This window comes from Actinia tenebrosa, unplaced genomic scaffold (genome assembly GCF_029948245.1).
Source record: "Actinia tenebrosa isolate PJP-AT-01 unplaced genomic scaffold, QUT_ActTen_1.0 PGA_scaffold10__47_contigs__length_13832649, whole genome shotgun sequence".
Classification (NCBI taxonomy): Eukaryota; Metazoa; Cnidaria; class Anthozoa; order Actiniaria; family Actiniidae; genus Actinia; species Actinia tenebrosa.
The window spans coordinates 3,621,230-3,638,979 of NW_028292570.1; the positions used below are offsets into that span (position 1 = coordinate 3,621,230).

A 17,750-nucleotide genomic window follows, 5' to 3' on the forward strand; every position below is an offset into this window, starting at 1 on the left:
TTAAATGACAAAAAAATTCTTAAGACCCTCCTTGAAGTCCCCCCAAAATAACTATCCTCCCTGGGCAATCTTTCGTAGCTTCTTCTAAAAATTTTGCATCTCCCCTAATTCTCTGAGAACATTATTCAACCCCCCCCCCCCCCCCCCCCCTTCATTTTACTGGTAAAAATGTTCCTGATCCCCCCTAATATTCTCATTAAAATTGGTTAAATCGAAATTTATTTTTTTGCGTTGTCAAACTTTAGTACTCTAACTTTAATACTTTTCCCCAATCCCCCCTAAATTTCACCTGCCCCCCCCCCCCCCCCCCCCCCCCGCCATACATTTGATGTCCCATCTTAACACAGGCAACCCATACATTGAAAAAAATAAAACAATAAAACTACAAGCCTACAGTGTACTTTGAGTTTCTTCTGAATTCTTTAACGAATATTAATTCACAATCGTAATATTTACATGTCTGGTGTGTAAGATCTTAAAGTTGTAATCTTTTAAACTTTTGGAAAAAGTGACTTCAACAAAATATATAAACTTAGTCACGAGATCCATTGAGTTTGACATCCTAGCTAAAAACATCAGGGTTGAATGTTTGAAATAACACCATTTTTCCCAAGCCATGTCAAACAAGAAACTAAATAATACTAGCAGTCTGAACCGGCTCTTTAGCACAGAACAGTCACAATGGTGTTTATGATATACCTTATAACAAATGAATCTATTAACAAGGATCACATTAGTAGAGTGCATATCATATATCCCTGAATTTTTTTTGAAAGAAATTGCACAAATAAGTAAGTTCAGTAAACCGTAAACCTACAAAATTTTGCACTAATTTGTATGATTTTGTTAGTTAACGTTTTCACAGATATTTATATGTTATTATGCACTCTAATTTGGATCAGCAAAAACAATAAATAAGGAAATAGTTTTGCATCATCACATGATGGCAGCCATCCCCTAGGAAACTGAATTCTTTCTCATGTCAACCAGATTAGACCAGATTCAATTGTTCCTGCCACCTGTCACTGCGACGGCCATCATGTGCTGGTGCAAAGCCTCTATTACAAATGTTTGCCAGTCAGTAAAAGTCAAAAAACTATGCCCTACAGACTCCTCACATGCAACATCAAAGAAGGATAAAGCATTAGAGGACAAAACGAAAGAATTTCAATTTCCTGAGAATTGGATTGTTTTGTCCTCCAAGTTGAGCTGCATTCCGAGGAACTGCAAAGGGGCTATTGAATTGAATGGGTAAAAAAAAGTCCAATTCACCTTCTCTTGACATGACTACACATTGAATTTATGACAAATACTCTTATAAAACACAATTATTATTTTAAATGCGGAAGGATGTCTTGAATACACTTGTTTGAATTTTCCTTTGAATAATTTCTTTATATGAGGGCTAAAAACAGAGGCTGTTTGTTAATGATTGGATCTATTGACCAGCCACATTGGAGTGAACAACATGTGACCCATCAATCTGAGGACCATCATCAAGAGGACTGGCCTAAGAGATATTCGGCAAATGACTTGGAAACAGAAAAACCAAGATTGGGGAAATGAGACAAAAAGGTAGTGACTGTGGGCTGGAGAAACAAAGTTGAGGAAAAATGGGATTTAGGGCAACGAGAATGAAAAAAGAGAACAAAAAAAAAACAACAATAAAAACAAAAAAAAAAAAAAACAAAAAACAAAGACAAACAAAAACAAAAACAAAGAAAGAAAGAAGACAACAAAAACAAAAATACAACAAAATGGGAAAATGCTCTTAAAGAAAAAAGTTTGGAAGCTGGCATTTCAGAAAAGTTCTGAGTGGGAAATGGAATTGGCAACTGCTCTCCCCTCCCCCGCCTTCCGTTAGTAAGAAAACAGACTACATAATAATGTGACAATGCTGAACCAAAAAAAAAAACCTTGGGAAGCCCTACTTCCATGACCATTCTGAATATGTACACTATTGAACAATTTGACAAGACCAGCTCTGCGGAAATGTAATTTTCGTATAGTTATTATCAATAATTAGATTTATAAAAGATGTCCTTGATTAGGTGCTTCATAAGCTATGTATGAATGCTTTTGGATCCTCTCTTCTCTTCTTTATCACTGGCTCTAGATCAGGTACTTCAATATCATCTGGTAGGTACTTCTGGACCATGGTCATGAAATACAATTCAAGGTTATTTCCCATTCGACCGACTTCAGAATTCTCCTATAAATAGAATAAATGCAAATAATAATAATTTTAATTATTTTATTACTTATATAGTGCAAAAATCATTAAAATATATGATCTAATGCAAATGTAAATGCATTTTCTAAGTATCAGGATGGGCTTAAGATAAAAAACCCTTTCTGTTATTTTGTTGACATTTTACCCATTTTCATTGTTTATACTATGCATTGACTGAGACAAATGTTGCTCTTGACAGGGATATAGGCCAATAGACTACTAACTGTCAATCAAATAAAACATTATAGAGTATATAAAGCTGCACAGGTATTGTTTACTTCATTGAGTGTGCACCAATAAAAACAGTGGTAATTGACCTGGCAACATATAGACCAAGACATCTGGGTCTTTGGCTTTCCATCAATCATAAAATTACTAACTCAGAGATCACTGGAAAGTTTATTTGAATGAAGGAAGCCAAAAAGCCAGATATCTGTGAATCAAAGTCTAAGCTTACTAATGTTCTATCACAAATCCTGCACTTTGAATGGCTGAGCTACTAGTGGTGACAAAAAAGTGCATGTTATGAAAACCAAAGTAAGGATATAATGTCTTGAGAAAGTAATACTCACATCATTGAATGTCTGACAGTTTTGAAAGATAAGCTTGCAGTCCCTGAGGAACTCTGTGATACTTGAGTAATGCTGGAAGTGTTGGGGCTGGAGTTTGGCTCGCATGGTTGACAGATCCATGGGGTTGGCTATGACCTTATAATAGTTGGGGACCTACACACACAAAATGCATAATTATGAGATCAATACAGCCAAAATATGGTCCAACAAATCAAAGTAAAAGGTATATTAAATTTCAGTTGAACAAACAAAAGTTTTCAGTGTAGTATTTTCCATTACTTGTTTGATCCAATAGGCCATGTTTAAATTCAAGATATTAAAATTCTAGCAGAATTCTCCAGAATAAAAAGTTCAAAATTGCATTAAAGCTCTTGAAAAAGGACCAGTACTAGACTAGTACAGTGAAATGACTAGCATTTTTACCAACATTTCCTTATTATTGGCGAAAGGTAAGAACGTTGTACATATGGTACATTATTTCACTTCTACCAATAAATGTATTTGGTATCCAGGTCACTGTTTGTACTATACATTAAGTACAATTTTAATAAAGCCTGACATTCAAGTCTGGATGTTTGGAAATAAAACATGGCCTTTTGCTATGATATTAAAGTAATCAAACAGTAAAAATAACTTATGACATACTAAAAAAAAAGGAATGCTGACAAGATACACCTTATGACCACTGATGGCAAATGGATTGCCAAGACAGGGAAAACACTACACTGACAACTGCTGTCCAAATAAAAAATGATGGGGAAAAATGACTGGGAGACAAGGTCCAAAATCTGGACACTCCCAGCTAATCTGGGAGAATTGGCAACCCTGCTTTTCATTCTTCATTATCAGGGGTGGATCCAGGAATTTGTTCAGGGAGGGGTGCAGCGCACATAGTTAACCCAGGGAGGGGTGCACCCCTTAGAATCAAAGTGAAAAAACATTATTTTGTATTGATTAAATCTTTGACGTAGGGGCACAAAGTTGAACCAGGGAGGGGTGCGCACCCCCTGCACCCATCCCCTGGATCCACCACTGATTATGACTGTTTAACTTTATAAGAGTAGACCAATTTAGAGTGTCTAAAGAGGAATAGACTGCCAAGTACTTACAGATTTACTGACTTTCTGTTGAAATGGTATACTATCAGCATGACAAAAGAGCTCCAGTAACATCTTCTCGCATATCTGAAGACAAACATCTCAAAAGATTATTATTTTAATCCTTTCTTTTTTAATAACTGATTAAAAAAATATAATCATGGTTCATTTTTTGCCATTTGCACACTTTCAAGCTGATCTTAGAAACAAATTTAGCCAATGAGAATTGAGAAAATTGGCAAAACTGAGACATTCCGTACTTTTTAAGCAAAAGTGAGTCGTTTCAATACATGTTGGTTTTGATGCGCAGTATAGACAATGGAAACTGAAATGTATTGAAACAACACTAATTATCTATCCAGATTTATACATTCATTTATATTATCATTTACTCCTCATATATCCATAAGATTTTATTTAAAAAAAATCACCTTCACTTGTAAATCAGATGACTGTATTTTTATTCCAGTAAAGTCAGCCAATTGATAAAAGTTTATCATTATTATTATTATCATTATTATTATTATTATTTTACAAGACTCAATACCTTTCTTTCCCAGTCCATTAGTCCTGATAAAGATGTTCGTCGTTTGTTTGGACCTTGTACTAATGAGGTTGCTGACTCAGCTTTTAATGAAAAAAATAAAAATAAACAAATAAAAACAAACCCAGTTATTCACATACACGATCAGATGATGAGCAATAGTCTTTTTGTGAGCTCTATCAACATGATGCATTGTGGTCTAGCTTGGGTACAAACAACACCATATAAGGCCATGTTGAATAAAAGATGTTTGTAGCCAAGCTAGACCACAATGCACCATATACGCTATCTAAGAAAAGTCTATAGAAGAGTTAATTAATATGAATTATTTATCATAAAGGACTTTTTAAGGCCAAAGGTTTGAGAGTCTACATTGTAATCATCATAGGTGGTAGCTTGCGTAGCCTGCATAGCGGCCCTTCCCTTCCCTTTGGGCAGCTACGCAGGCTATATAGGAGGGGAAAATACAGGTTGATGAGAAATCAGTAAAATCTAACAATTTCAAAGCCATCAACTCATTCACAAGTTTAATGTCTTTTGTGACCTTTGAACAGGTTTGAAATAACATTTGAGAAGAAAATCCAATCCTCCATCATACACAAACCAATTCCTCTGAATTTAGGGCATCAGCTAATTAAAGTGAATAGGAATAAATTATTTACCTTGTAATGTTTTGGCATCTAACTGGAGACATAGACCACAGCTCCAACTATCACTAAAAAAATACAGAACAAAAAATTATCATTTTTAAAGTATTTTAAATTAATTTTTTACCTCATTCGGATTCCCATCTCTGCTTCAAATACAAAACCCACTAACATTACTATACTCATCTTCATCTTTGTCACTAAATTCACCACCAACAGGAATTAAAATAATAGCTGGATATCGGACAATATCCACCCAGAATTGGAACTTGTCCGGTCAAACCAGCCTTGCTGGTAAATTTGATCAGTTAAACTAATTTGGATGGTAGTCATGACCGGCGACTTATGGGCCATTATTTTAAGCCCTGCATCATAATCACCAAATCTACCATCCATCACCACTATCATTATTTGATTATCATTACTATAATTTTCGTGATCAAGATCTCCACCATACCACCATATGATTTATCATCATTTTGACAACCAAACCACTAATGACCACCACCACCACCATCATCATTATCAACATTAAAGTGCTTATAAGCCTTTACACAATATTTTCAGAATTGATTCTTTAAAATAGTGAATAGTTGATTGAGAAAATAATTCGTCAAATGTCGGGTCTTTAACATATGAAGGTTTATATTCTCAATATATTAATGACTATGACGTAACATAAGGGATCATTTAATATACAACACTACACTCATTCTGGAATACAGTATTTTAAAAGCATCCCCCTTTTACTAGTGACTCACGTAAAGGTTCTTACAAATTTGTTTTCAAAAAATGTCCAGCGTTCAATATTAAATTTTGCACCATTTAACTCAAATCCCTAATGTTATGTCATAGTATCTACTATCCACTATCTAAAGAATCAATTTTGAAAATATTGTGCAAAGGCTTATAAGCACTTTAATAACGTCATCATCACCATCATCATCATCATCACTACCATCATCATCAAGATCACCATCATCATCATCCCTTTACCGAATCATTAATTAGGACGAGAGCAGACTTTTTCATATAATATTGTAAAAAGCTTGCAGCATGAACTTTTCCCCGCAGCATGAGCTTGCTCATGACACTGCCAGGCAGGAATATGCCAGTCCAATCACATTGCACATTAAAAATATCTGTCAATCAAAATTCTAGAGAACATCAAATTAAAGGCAAGCATAGGGCAGATAATTTTTTCACAGTCTAATAAAAAAATGCTCTATCACCATAAAATGAATAGACCATTAATTTCAAATTAGTCAAAAACTGCTGTGTTCCTCTATCACAGACTTGTTTATTTTCACAGGGTTAGTCTTATTTCAGTATCTAAATATTCACAAATAGCAATGGTAAAGTAAAGAATGCACAACTTCAACAATACAAACACTTTGAAATTCCACTGACCCTCACTTGAATGTAGGAATATTCAAAGTAATAGGTCTTTTGCAGCAACAGGTCACATGACCCTACCAGTCGTAAAAAGAGACATTGTATCAAGATTAACACCAGAAATCGAAAGAGCACCTCAATATTAGTAAGAAAACAAAGTTTCAGCTTATAACATGTAACACAGGAAAAATGGTTTTGAATACAAAATCAAATATTCTATAAGGATCTATGCCATCGCTACCATGCCATCCAGCACATTTTCCCATACAAATCCTTATAAAATATTCAATTTTATATTCCATGCCATTTCTCCTATAGTCGAAAGTATTGGCTATAAGCTTTTCTTTGTTACTAATATTGAGGTGCTCTTTCGATTTTTGGTGTTCATTTTGACACAACATCTCTTTATATGGGGGGTAGGGTCACGTGACCTGTTGTTGCAAAAGGCCTATTCTGTACAAAGTCAAAGTTAACCCTGTAGAACAGAGAATTTGAAACTGGAGTGTTACCATCACCGTTATCAACTGTTTCCTCACCTTGGTGTCTGTGTGACAGCAGGTACGTGACACTGCAGATGAAACACACGTGGACAGGTGTCACAACACAACAATTCTCCTCCATTACGACACACTGCACACCAGTCCTCATTGGTGCTTTCCTCATCTATTCCGCTCTCACCACTTGCTGCATCTTCTTGCTGCAGGTAGAAATTCAAAAATGGAAGCTTTAGTACAGGATGCCAGATATAACCCATACATGCCACATTTGATAACTTTCGGACCGTTCATTATTTAACTGGGGGAGGGGGATGGGTGAGAAATTGGAAAAGGCAAGTGGGACCGTTCATTATTTAACTGGGGGAGGGGGATGGGTGAGAAATTGGAAAAGGCACCCATTTTTTAAGGGGTCCCCAACAAAGAAAGTGATCTTTTTCAAGACCCCCCTTCAGTATCTTCAGACCTTCATCTGAAATTTCAAGTCCCCTCCCTTAAATCCATAAGAAAATTCCAGGGCCCCTCCTTTTGTACATGAAACATTTTCGAGGCCCCTCCTTTTCTCACCCAGCCCCCTCCCCCAGTAAATAATGAATGTTCCCTTGAAATTCAAACTTGACCATGAGGCTTTAGTTGTATGGTACTTAATGTATAGTACAAGCAGGTGGATCACCAAATACATTTATTGGTATGAATGAGATATTGTAACATTTATAATGTTCCTACTTTTTGGAAATATTAAGAAAATTTCAGTAGCCGGCTCACTACTCCACAATGTTATAATCAGACCTACAGTATTATATCTACTGAATGTTATAATCAGACCTACAGTATTATATCTACTGATACTTGTGAGGTTAACTGTGATTTTCACAAACATGTGAACTCTATGTCTGCGAGCTGCACACTTTGGTTTTTCACTGCCATATATCAAACCTAATCAGTCGGTACGTTTCATATTTTTGACGGGCGGCAGTGAAAAACCAAATTTAAGCGTGCAACTCAGAGACACAGAGTTTGCATCTTTAAGAAAATTGCAGTAATGCAATTAGAACATTATGATCTGGAAAGCCTCTCAGTATCCTGCTAGAATTTTAATAATCTAAAATGTGGATTAATCATCATCATCATCATCATTGCTTTTCACACCAGAAGGTGCATAAGGCCATCATTGCTGCCTCAGTAGCAGCACCCTGAACTATCGATTTAAAGTTATGTTGGTTTCTGTAACACTAATTTGGGTTGTATCGATATAAATTTTTTTTTTTGTTTCTGTAACACTGCACTTTTTACAGGGTGGAGTAGTTATCTCTGTGCCTAATCCACAACCTAGAGGACCAGGGACAAGACAATATTATGGGTGTTTTTCAATCCAAGTCCCGAATTTCACAGGAATGTTAACATTTGGGTCCCATGCAAGCATTTCGTTGTGGGTGGCAATATTTTGGAGCCCTTGTCAGCAAAGTGCATTGCATTATGATATTCTATAACCCACGTAACTGCTCAGATTTGGATCCAAAGCATTGTAATGTGGGTGCCAATTAATATTTAGCAAGCATTTGTCAACAAAAATGAAACGAGACCTGAAACGCATCAAAATACATTTTCAGTCTTATTTTGCATAAAAATGTGCATGATTTTTGTTGTTGAAGCAATCCCCTGATAGTAAATAGAATACTTTTCTTTTTCCCTTTGACATAGTTCTAGGAAGATCTGTGGTCATGGATCAAAACATTTATATTTTAAACCAGTTGATTTGGAATCTAGGCACACAATTCATTGTTTGTCACAGTGAAAATTTCCAAGTATTTAGTAAAAGAAATATTTTTTTTCTACCACCACCACCAACAAAATATGCTATTTCTAAGAAATTTGTTAAATCTTTCCAACTATGAGTTTTCTTTTCTTTTTTTTAAGTAATTTTTTTCAAGCCGAAACTTGGAACTAGGAAATGTTGATCTATGAACAAACTGTTTACTGTTTGGCTAATTAGTTTGGGCTGAGAGAAGTGAAATCACTTGGAAAACAAACAACAAATTTCGTCTTATAGTTAAAAAAATGAAAAAATTCTTTCCAAGATATTTTTATTCTCATTAATTTTGGGAAAATATATTCTTATGAAAATAACCGTGACATGGTTAATATGCTCACACTGTGAAACAGTGATTTCTTTTGCACTAAATACCTGTAGTAGAGTGCATACCATATATCTGTGAAAAAATTAGCTAACAAAATTGTACAAAATAAGTTTTGTAGGTTTATGATGGTTTACTGAGGTCTACTGAACTTACTAATTGGTGCAAATTTGTGCAATTTCTTACAAAGTTTTAAAGCACTCTACTCAATAGTTCCAGGCTTTTCATTAATACTTTTAAAATAATAGAAGATCATGGCAGTTTAAGCCAGAGAATCTGCTCAATTGACAAAGATTTCTCCAATCTCTGACACTTAATGAAAACCTTGGTTATATATGTATATATATATTTATTTATCAGACGTGCTATTCAGTATTAAATAGTACTTGTTTTATAGTACCTTTTCAGATATATTATCATAACTCTCAGACACTAAACAAACACTCTGTTACAAGTATTTTCTCTAGTTTTTACTTCATTTTACAATAAGATACTCACTCAATAACAGGTTTTTTTTTAAAGGTTAAGATATAGTGATGACCTTTCATTTAATCTTACTCATTACATTAGTTATTAATAAATGACAGTGTAAGATAAACAGGACAGGTGTGGACCACATGTAAAACCACAATTACACAATCATAAAGACATCCAAAGGTCAAATGCAAGCTTTTTTCTTTCATAACAGGAAAATTCTTCATGAAAGATCATTATTTTGAAGTCACATGTCAAGTGGTTTAACTAGAGTATTTAGGAAGTTTAATCACAGCTTAGGAACACTTTTGTCAAAATAAATGTCTATTGTTCAACTTTGTTTAGCTTTATAATAACAACATGGTTTTGACACTCTTATTTGATTTACTAGGTCCTTGATATGTTATGGATCATGACTTTTTGTAAGTGCAAACATTAAATCAAAGGCTGGGGTTGTAGTTTACTATACAAAACCTTTTTCCTGTAATGTAGTTTTTCAGTTTTAAATTGTAATGAAAAAGTCTGATTTCGATATGACAACCTTAAGACTTGTTTAGCAATAATAGAACTTGTAGGAGTTCTGATATTCAACTTCTGATAGCTTTGCTAAATACATAGACATCAATATTACTTTGTAACTGTTTTATGGTCCCTAGAGGCAAGTGGAAAGGATAAACTTTGCTATCTTAAAGCTGAAAATGTTAACAGCTACAATATAAAATAAGGGCTTTTTTGATTCATGGAGTTAAATGTATGAGAAATGATGAAAATGGAAAAATAAAATAGCAGTCCAAAAATGGAACTTGTTATATAACATTATTTTTTGTAGATTTTGATTCTCAATTAGTGTACTACTTTAAGAGATTATGCTAGAAGACCAAACTTATAATAAAGTTCATGCAAGTATTCTTGCTAGTACAAATGTTTTGCATCTCTCAATTCAAAAAGAAGTCTAGTTTTTGTAAGATTTTAAGATTGTTTGTTCATAAAATGCAAAATTTTTTGGTCCAATACGTAAGAACTCATTATTATAATTGGCCAATAATTAAGCAGTTAAGTTTAAACCAATATCCACCGTAACTGATATTATTCTTGTTTAAACATGTTATATTCACAAGAATTCACTTCATATCTTATCATTATTCGATAAAAAAGGATTGAAATGTAAATTAAATTTATTACAAGTTGATTTCAAGTTGGGAAACAGGAATTTCTTGTACAGCACAGTCAGATCTGTAGACATAATAAAACAGATAACTTCCTGTTACTGGAATAGATTGTATATTGTAGTTGTAAAAAATATCTGCGTTGATTAAATGACCATTTATTTGATTAAATATATATCGTCATTATATTAACGCAGGTGGAGCCCTGTTTTTACAACTACAATTTGTATGCTTGTGTGTACAAAACATATTTTAATTGTATAGAATATTATAGTTTTATTCAAAGTTTTTGTTGATTTTATTTAATAGGTTGGCATGAGCCTTTGATTTTAATTAATTTATCATTAGCTTTTGGAATCCTAGTTAATCAGTAATCCAGTGATCCTATTTATAATTTTTATATTTTATATTGTAATGGTCTAACGTTTGCTATAATTCAAGACGGCATTTAAAATGCAGAAAAACACATGGAATAAATTATAGTTTATGGTTTATTTCAAGTGTTTAAACTTACTGAGTTTATTTTTGTTATTTCATGTAAAGGGTCCTCGAAAACCTACTAGCAGCACATGTACAATTAGGTTTTAAAACTTTTTACACTCTATAGAAAGATATTTGGTTTAATAAAAAATATTCTACTTCCTATAGAAATACATATATAATATCTTTATTTCATTGATTAAGAACAAACCAATGTTACATTATTATGAGAGAAAAAAATATAATATATATATATAGTAAGTAAATGTAAATTACAATATGTGGATAAAAACAAGTTAAGAATATTAAAAAGCCAAACTTATACTTATAAAAAACTAATCTATTTAGGAAGCTATTTTAAAATCTTTCTGAATTTATTAAAGGCCTAAAAAAAGATGGTCTTCTAAACCGTAATGTTTCTGTTTTCTTCTTCCTTCATTTTTTTAACATTCTTTGATTCTTTGAACTTGCCAGGCTCTACGAGACTAACTGTGCATTCTATTATTTAACTAAAAACCTGAACTAAGTTAACTGAGTTAAATTTATCATTTTTAGACACCTGCCAAGTGTTTGGATGTGTTTTGATATGCTTAAGTAAATTTAAAGAAATCCTGATGAAACCCTTTTTCCAATGAATTTGATCTTCTCAAGGTATAAAATGGACATTTGTCCCAACTACATTATATTTGTATCTTCAACTTTTCTGACAGCTAGATAATCTTGTAAAAATCTGATTAGATTCTTTCACCAATGAATGTCTTTTTTTTCAGTGTGAAAAACATATTTTGTCCCATTCATGTATCTGCTCTTTTGAAAAAATTTTGGTCAAAGAATTTTTTTAATTTTTTTATTACAAATTGTTTAAAATTCTAACAACGAAATTGGTTTATTAGCTTCTTGAAAATGACTTCAATTTTTTATCAGGGTTAAAAGCAAAATTATGGTTCACATTAGTCAAAATAAAAAAGATTAGTAGGGAAGAAGGAAAACATGTACAATAAAATAACTCTTTTTCTAATGACAAAATAGGTTTATTGGCTTCTTGAAAATAACTCCATTTAAGCAACATCAAAACAGGGTTATATGCAAATAAAATGATACAAATTGCTTAAAAAAAAGAGATAAGTAGAAAGGAAATAACAATAAAAAAACTAGTCTTATTCTAACAAAAAACTTGGTTTATAAGGCTCAGGTCAAACGTCAAAACTTCACGAGTCAAACCTAAATTAAAACAATGGATAACTAGGCGGTCTTCTTTGATGATATTAGGTTTGGCTCATGTGAAGTTGGGCGTTTAATATGGGCCTTAGCTTCTTGAAACAAAATCCATTTTTAAAATCAAAACTGGGTTACATGCAACTAAAATGTTACACACTTAAAAGGAAAAAGATAGGTAAGAAGGAAGGAAAAGAATCTATATTTACTAAAGAAAAAAAGCGTAGTAACAATTACACAGGATATGATTATTGTATTACCATTAATTTCATAATTATACATCTTCTCATTAATCCCACATAAGAAACTGTCCAATTATTTTCTTAATTGGACAGGTCTTGTTAATATGGGATTAATTAGGCAGCAATATAATTAATAGGTAATGGGATTTCATGCTCCCCAATCAAGAAATAATTAGACTCGAAAAATTCCTCTGACTGCCAAATTGGACTCGGCATACGGCCCCATCCAATTTTGTCAGTCCTCGGAATTTTCCTCGTCCAATTATTTCTTAATTGGACAGCATGGAGTCCTATTACATATACATATTAAACAAACACAGCTGCTTTCATATTTTTTTGCAATATCCATTTTTATCATGGAATCAGCTCAACCAACAAAACCTAATTACTTCAAAAACATTCCATTTTCAATTTTTTATTCCTTCATGGGGATTTTAAGACAATTAGTGCTGATTGACTGAACAAAAGAAAGTGTGCAAAGGATTCTGGTAGTTGATATATTATGGATACGTCCTAGCTAATTCTTAATTTTTCAAACCTTTTTTACTTTGATTCTTTACGTGTTTTAAATAAGGCTCACTCTTGCTTTGAAAAGTACTCTTAGATGCTGATGATGATTCAGTAAAAGAATTATAAAAACATATAAGCTTATAATATTGTAGACCTGTAAATTCTACATGCTTACATACAATGTAAATAAGAGCTCTTACACCTTTGATATTAGAATTAAATATTTTCTAGAGTAAAACACCATTTAGATTTAGATATATTCATGAAAATATATAAAATATGTAGCTAAAAGGAAAATTACACACACATATTCTAGAGTGATGCTTGGCACAGATCAGCACCTGTTAATGCGGAAACAAAGAACTCCATCTGCTTGCATGTCATTTTATAAAAGATATCCTACAATGTTTAAATGGAAATGATTTTCTAATAATAAAATAATCGAGCATAAATTATTTGTTATTTCAGTAATGACAAAATTTATCATATTCTTGACAAAGAAACGCAAAATTAACATGTAATTAATATACAGATGTATTAAATATGCTACAAAATATGTTTAAAAAGGGAAGGGTTTTCTGCAAAGCAAGGAATAAATAATTTTCACCATATTTAAATCGAAGGGAAAATCAAAGTTCAATATCTAAAGCAACATGCCATATTCTACAGGTATTTTAGCAGCCTGGGGATGAAATTAAAGCAGAGGGGAAAATGGGTTATAATCAAATATGATATTTGATAGTTTTTCTACATAATGAGTTCTTTTAAATCTTCATAAATTAGAAGTATAATAAAAAATATCCAATTCTCTCTGTAACATGACTGCACCAGGCAGCGTAAATGTCATAGTTAACTTACAGTTGTAATAAATTATTCTATATACATAGATCTGTCTTTGGTTTGTCTTAATCAAAGCTTAACTATTAGCTTGGGCTGTTTTATCACAGCATGACAGTCACAACAGAGCCCTAAGCACTACATTAGGCAAAAGCTATTGAGCTACAATTTAGAAAAAATAAACAAGCTTCTTCACTCACATACCACACCAAGCCCAGGAATGAAACCTAGGACAAATTGGTGAGATGTGACGATTTACCAGCCCACACCACCTGTACTCTCCTTAACAGGCCTTTTCTTGAATTTGCTTAAGTGACCCTGAAACAATGGCCCCATGTTGAGGTTGAACTTTATGTGTTCAATCATTTACTGTATTTTATCAAGAACAAACTCGACTTGAAGTCATTGTTTAGTGGCCACTCAAGCAAAGTCGGGAAAAGTCTAATAAAATTTTCGACAGACAAGGTTAATCGAGAATGATGTATATATACTGGAGTCAACGATTATTTCAAATTTCCCTTGCACATAGTCAACATTAACACTTTTCTCTGTTGAGGGATACCAGTACTTATTTCTTAGTCTCCCAAACAATCAATATTTTTGGTCTCGCAAACTTTTTTTTTTGCATGCTTATCATGCTATATGACAATATACACCACACCTACAGTATCCCACACCTGACAAAAATTAAAAATATTGACTGGAATATTTCTATTCTGAATACCTTCAATTTAGCTATCTTTTTGATGATGTCTTGAAATTTGGTAAGCTTTCTTTAGATCAATAATGACTAATAAACATGCAAACATGTTTGATACCAGAACATAATACAATGACATAGGATAAGTCTTACTGACTTATTTCATAAGATAAATATAGCTGAAAAATTCTTGTAATTAAAAACATACCTGTTTCTTGATACCAGTACAGCTAGAGTATTCCCCTACCGAGTCTTGTCTCTCCTGTTTTATTCTTATCTGCGATGGGCTTGTCTGCAAACCAGATGAGCTATGACTTCTCTTCATCAAAGGTGATCTTCTGATGTACGAGTTTTTCAGACTTCTTACATTGGTGATCATGCCTCCAAAACCATTTTGACTTTGAGGTGAAAAACTCCGAATATCCATGCCAGTACTACCACCTGTTGAGGACTGAGGCGGAGATCCACCTAAGTAGTGATGCAAAGGTTTCGTCTTGTTATAATCAACAGTGCTCATATGGTCTCTACTGCTCTGATTGGTTAAAGGACTTGTATATTTCATTTGACTTTGGAGTCCTAGTTGTTCTTTGGGTAACAGATTGGGTGAACCAACATGGCTGAGCTTCGGGCTATTTGATGCTGTCATGGCAACCTTGTTATTAACCTGGTATATACCTCCGTTTGAAGGGTATTTAGCCCCAACATTACTACTCGAACTGGAAATTTGATTCAGTTGTCCATTTGCCATCTTTACTGTTATGTTGTTGACGACAGTGCTAGTAGCGGTAGACAGCAAGCGCTTGTTGAGTGTAGACAAGACCTCATAAGGGTTCACACGATTGGTATTTGATGTGTCCTGTACAGCTGATGTTCTAACCTGTTGGATCCCGCTGGTACTAGCTACAGGCCTGAAACCTGATTCAAGTCTCACTGATGGGCTACCTGTTGTCCCTGTCTTGTCTCCAGGAGTAATAACTGAACCTATTTTTCCAATAAACGATGCCATTTTATCAGCATCCATTGAAAACTTCAAATCACTATGTGCCACAGGGTTAACCTTGTATTTTAAACTCAACAGGTTATGGATTCTTGAACTTAGTTGCTTTTTACTATAAAGTAAGGTCATATCACTGCTAGATTTTAAAACATGCCTCGTAAAACCGTAGTTATGTTGAAGAATCTTTTGCATCAAGCGCAAATCTTTATTCTGCTTGGCTAACAGTTTGTGTTTAAAGTGAACAAGTGCTTTCAGCTCCGTAATCAGAACACTCTCCCTTTGTTTCACAGCTTTTATCAATGTCTCACAAGCTTTGTGGATCTCTGTAGTGATTACTTCTTCTCTTTCTTGTAGCCCCCTTGCAGCCTTCTCGATATCTTTGATAGATTCGGTTAATGGTTGAGCTTGTTCATATAGACGATTAAGCTGTGCCCTTAGATATTCTCGGTAGGAACACGCCGATTCTTTTACGAATTGATATTTGTGATCCTTATGCTCGAGAAGTTGACAGTCTCTACAGGTTAGCTTCTCACAATTACCACAGAATAATTTCAACGGTTCGTGAGGATGAGTAGTGCAAAAAATGGGCCGTTGATCTTCGGAAGTAGAGTTGGCATTTGCTCTATACTCTTCCATCGTTTGTATCGTATGATCTTTCGTTACTCTAACTCTTTGATGGGCTTGTACACACGCATCACACAGCCAGTCTGTGCAGTCTAAACAGTAGGAAGTTGCCGGGCTTTTGTCTTCACATGAAGTACAAACTCGTTCGTTGTTTTCTTTTTTACGAGAGATTTTACTCAATGATTCCAACATAAACTGGTTATCGAGAAATCCGGTAATACCTTTTTGTGGAACCAAAAATTCTTGCCCACAGGTAGGGCATTTTAGCCTGGAAAGCCCTTGAGATCCAGTATTGGCCGTCGGGTTTTGTTTTTGATCCTGTAGTTGCTGTTTATACCGTTCTTCTAAGCAAGTAAGACAAAAACTATGAAGACAAGGCAAAAGCTTTGGATTAGACTCCACCGAAGCTTTACGGCAAACACCACATATCATAAACAGCGTCTCTTCGTCTGTATCTTCAGGAGTCACACTCGAGCCTCCTTCGGCCATTTTGGGCTGATATCAAAGGTTCCCGGGTTTAAAAAAAACCGAATTTAAAAACCACTGTACGCTACAGTTTACCATTTCAAAATGGCGGCCGCATGTTGGGATTCTTCCATTGACATGGTGGCCACGTGACGTAATGGCTGCTCATGAATATTCATAAGGATCAACCCGCGCGCTTTTTCATCGCACTTCCATCTGTCCATTGGACCATTAAAAATATCTTATAGCTTTTTTCAGTTGACCTCATTTTACCTCATGCCCTGAAATTCCCCTCCATTGACGTCAGAAAAGTTATTCTTGAAGTGTTTTTTTTTATTTATTTATTTCATAAACATGTCATGATTTATCAAATATGATGATCGACTGAGAAATATTCTCATCAAAGATCTTTGTTTCCTGGGCGGGATTACGTTCTAGCACATGATTGTAGTTGCTACTCAAAATCTGCTGAAGCCGGTTTGTTGTTGTTTCAAGCCGCTTAGACCATCTTTATCGATTTCGATTCTCTTAAACGAGCGGAAGAATTGAAATATAAAACCCTTGGCTATAAATACAAAACAAGTTTAATCAAAAATCTTGCTCAGAAATATATTTTTCTTCGAGGTGTCTTTAGTGTTTTTTTGAAGGAAGTTATTTCGCGATTTACAATAAAAACACGTAGTGAATACTAAAATGTTTTCCAACGCGGTGTAGGGCTATCTATAGTTAATGAAGGTTGCAACGTCAGTTGATGGCATTATTCATGCATGCCGGCATCAGAATAAAAAGACCTGCAATAAGGGGCAATATATATTATGATTAGCTGTAAGGGTTGCTTAAGGAAGTAAATGCAATAGCACCTGTATCATTAAACATGATGTTCAAGGACTAAAAACGTCACATCATGAACAGTTGCTATGACA

The 17,750-nt window shown here is 34.0% G+C and overlaps 1 protein-coding gene across 1 annotated transcript; it reads right to left on the minus strand.

Annotated features, from left to right (window-relative positions):
* Positions 1 to 398: 398 nt before the first annotated feature.
* Positions 399 to 16,972, minus strand: LOC116293845 (E3 ubiquitin-protein ligase TRIM33). The gene is made up of 7 exons (XM_031701333.2): positions 14,950 to 16,972; positions 7,025 to 7,185; positions 5,109 to 5,161; positions 4,450 to 4,529; positions 3,915 to 3,989; positions 2,806 to 2,958; positions 399 to 2,212 (listed from the first exon to the last, which is right to left on the minus strand). Exons 1-7 carry the CDS (start codon positions 16,849 to 16,851, stop codon positions 2,057 to 2,059), a joined length of 2,580 nt encoding a protein of 859 aa, XP_031557193.1. The 5' UTR covers positions 16,852 to 16,972; the 3' UTR covers positions 399 to 2,056.
* Positions 16,973 to 17,750: the final 778 nt, after the last annotated feature.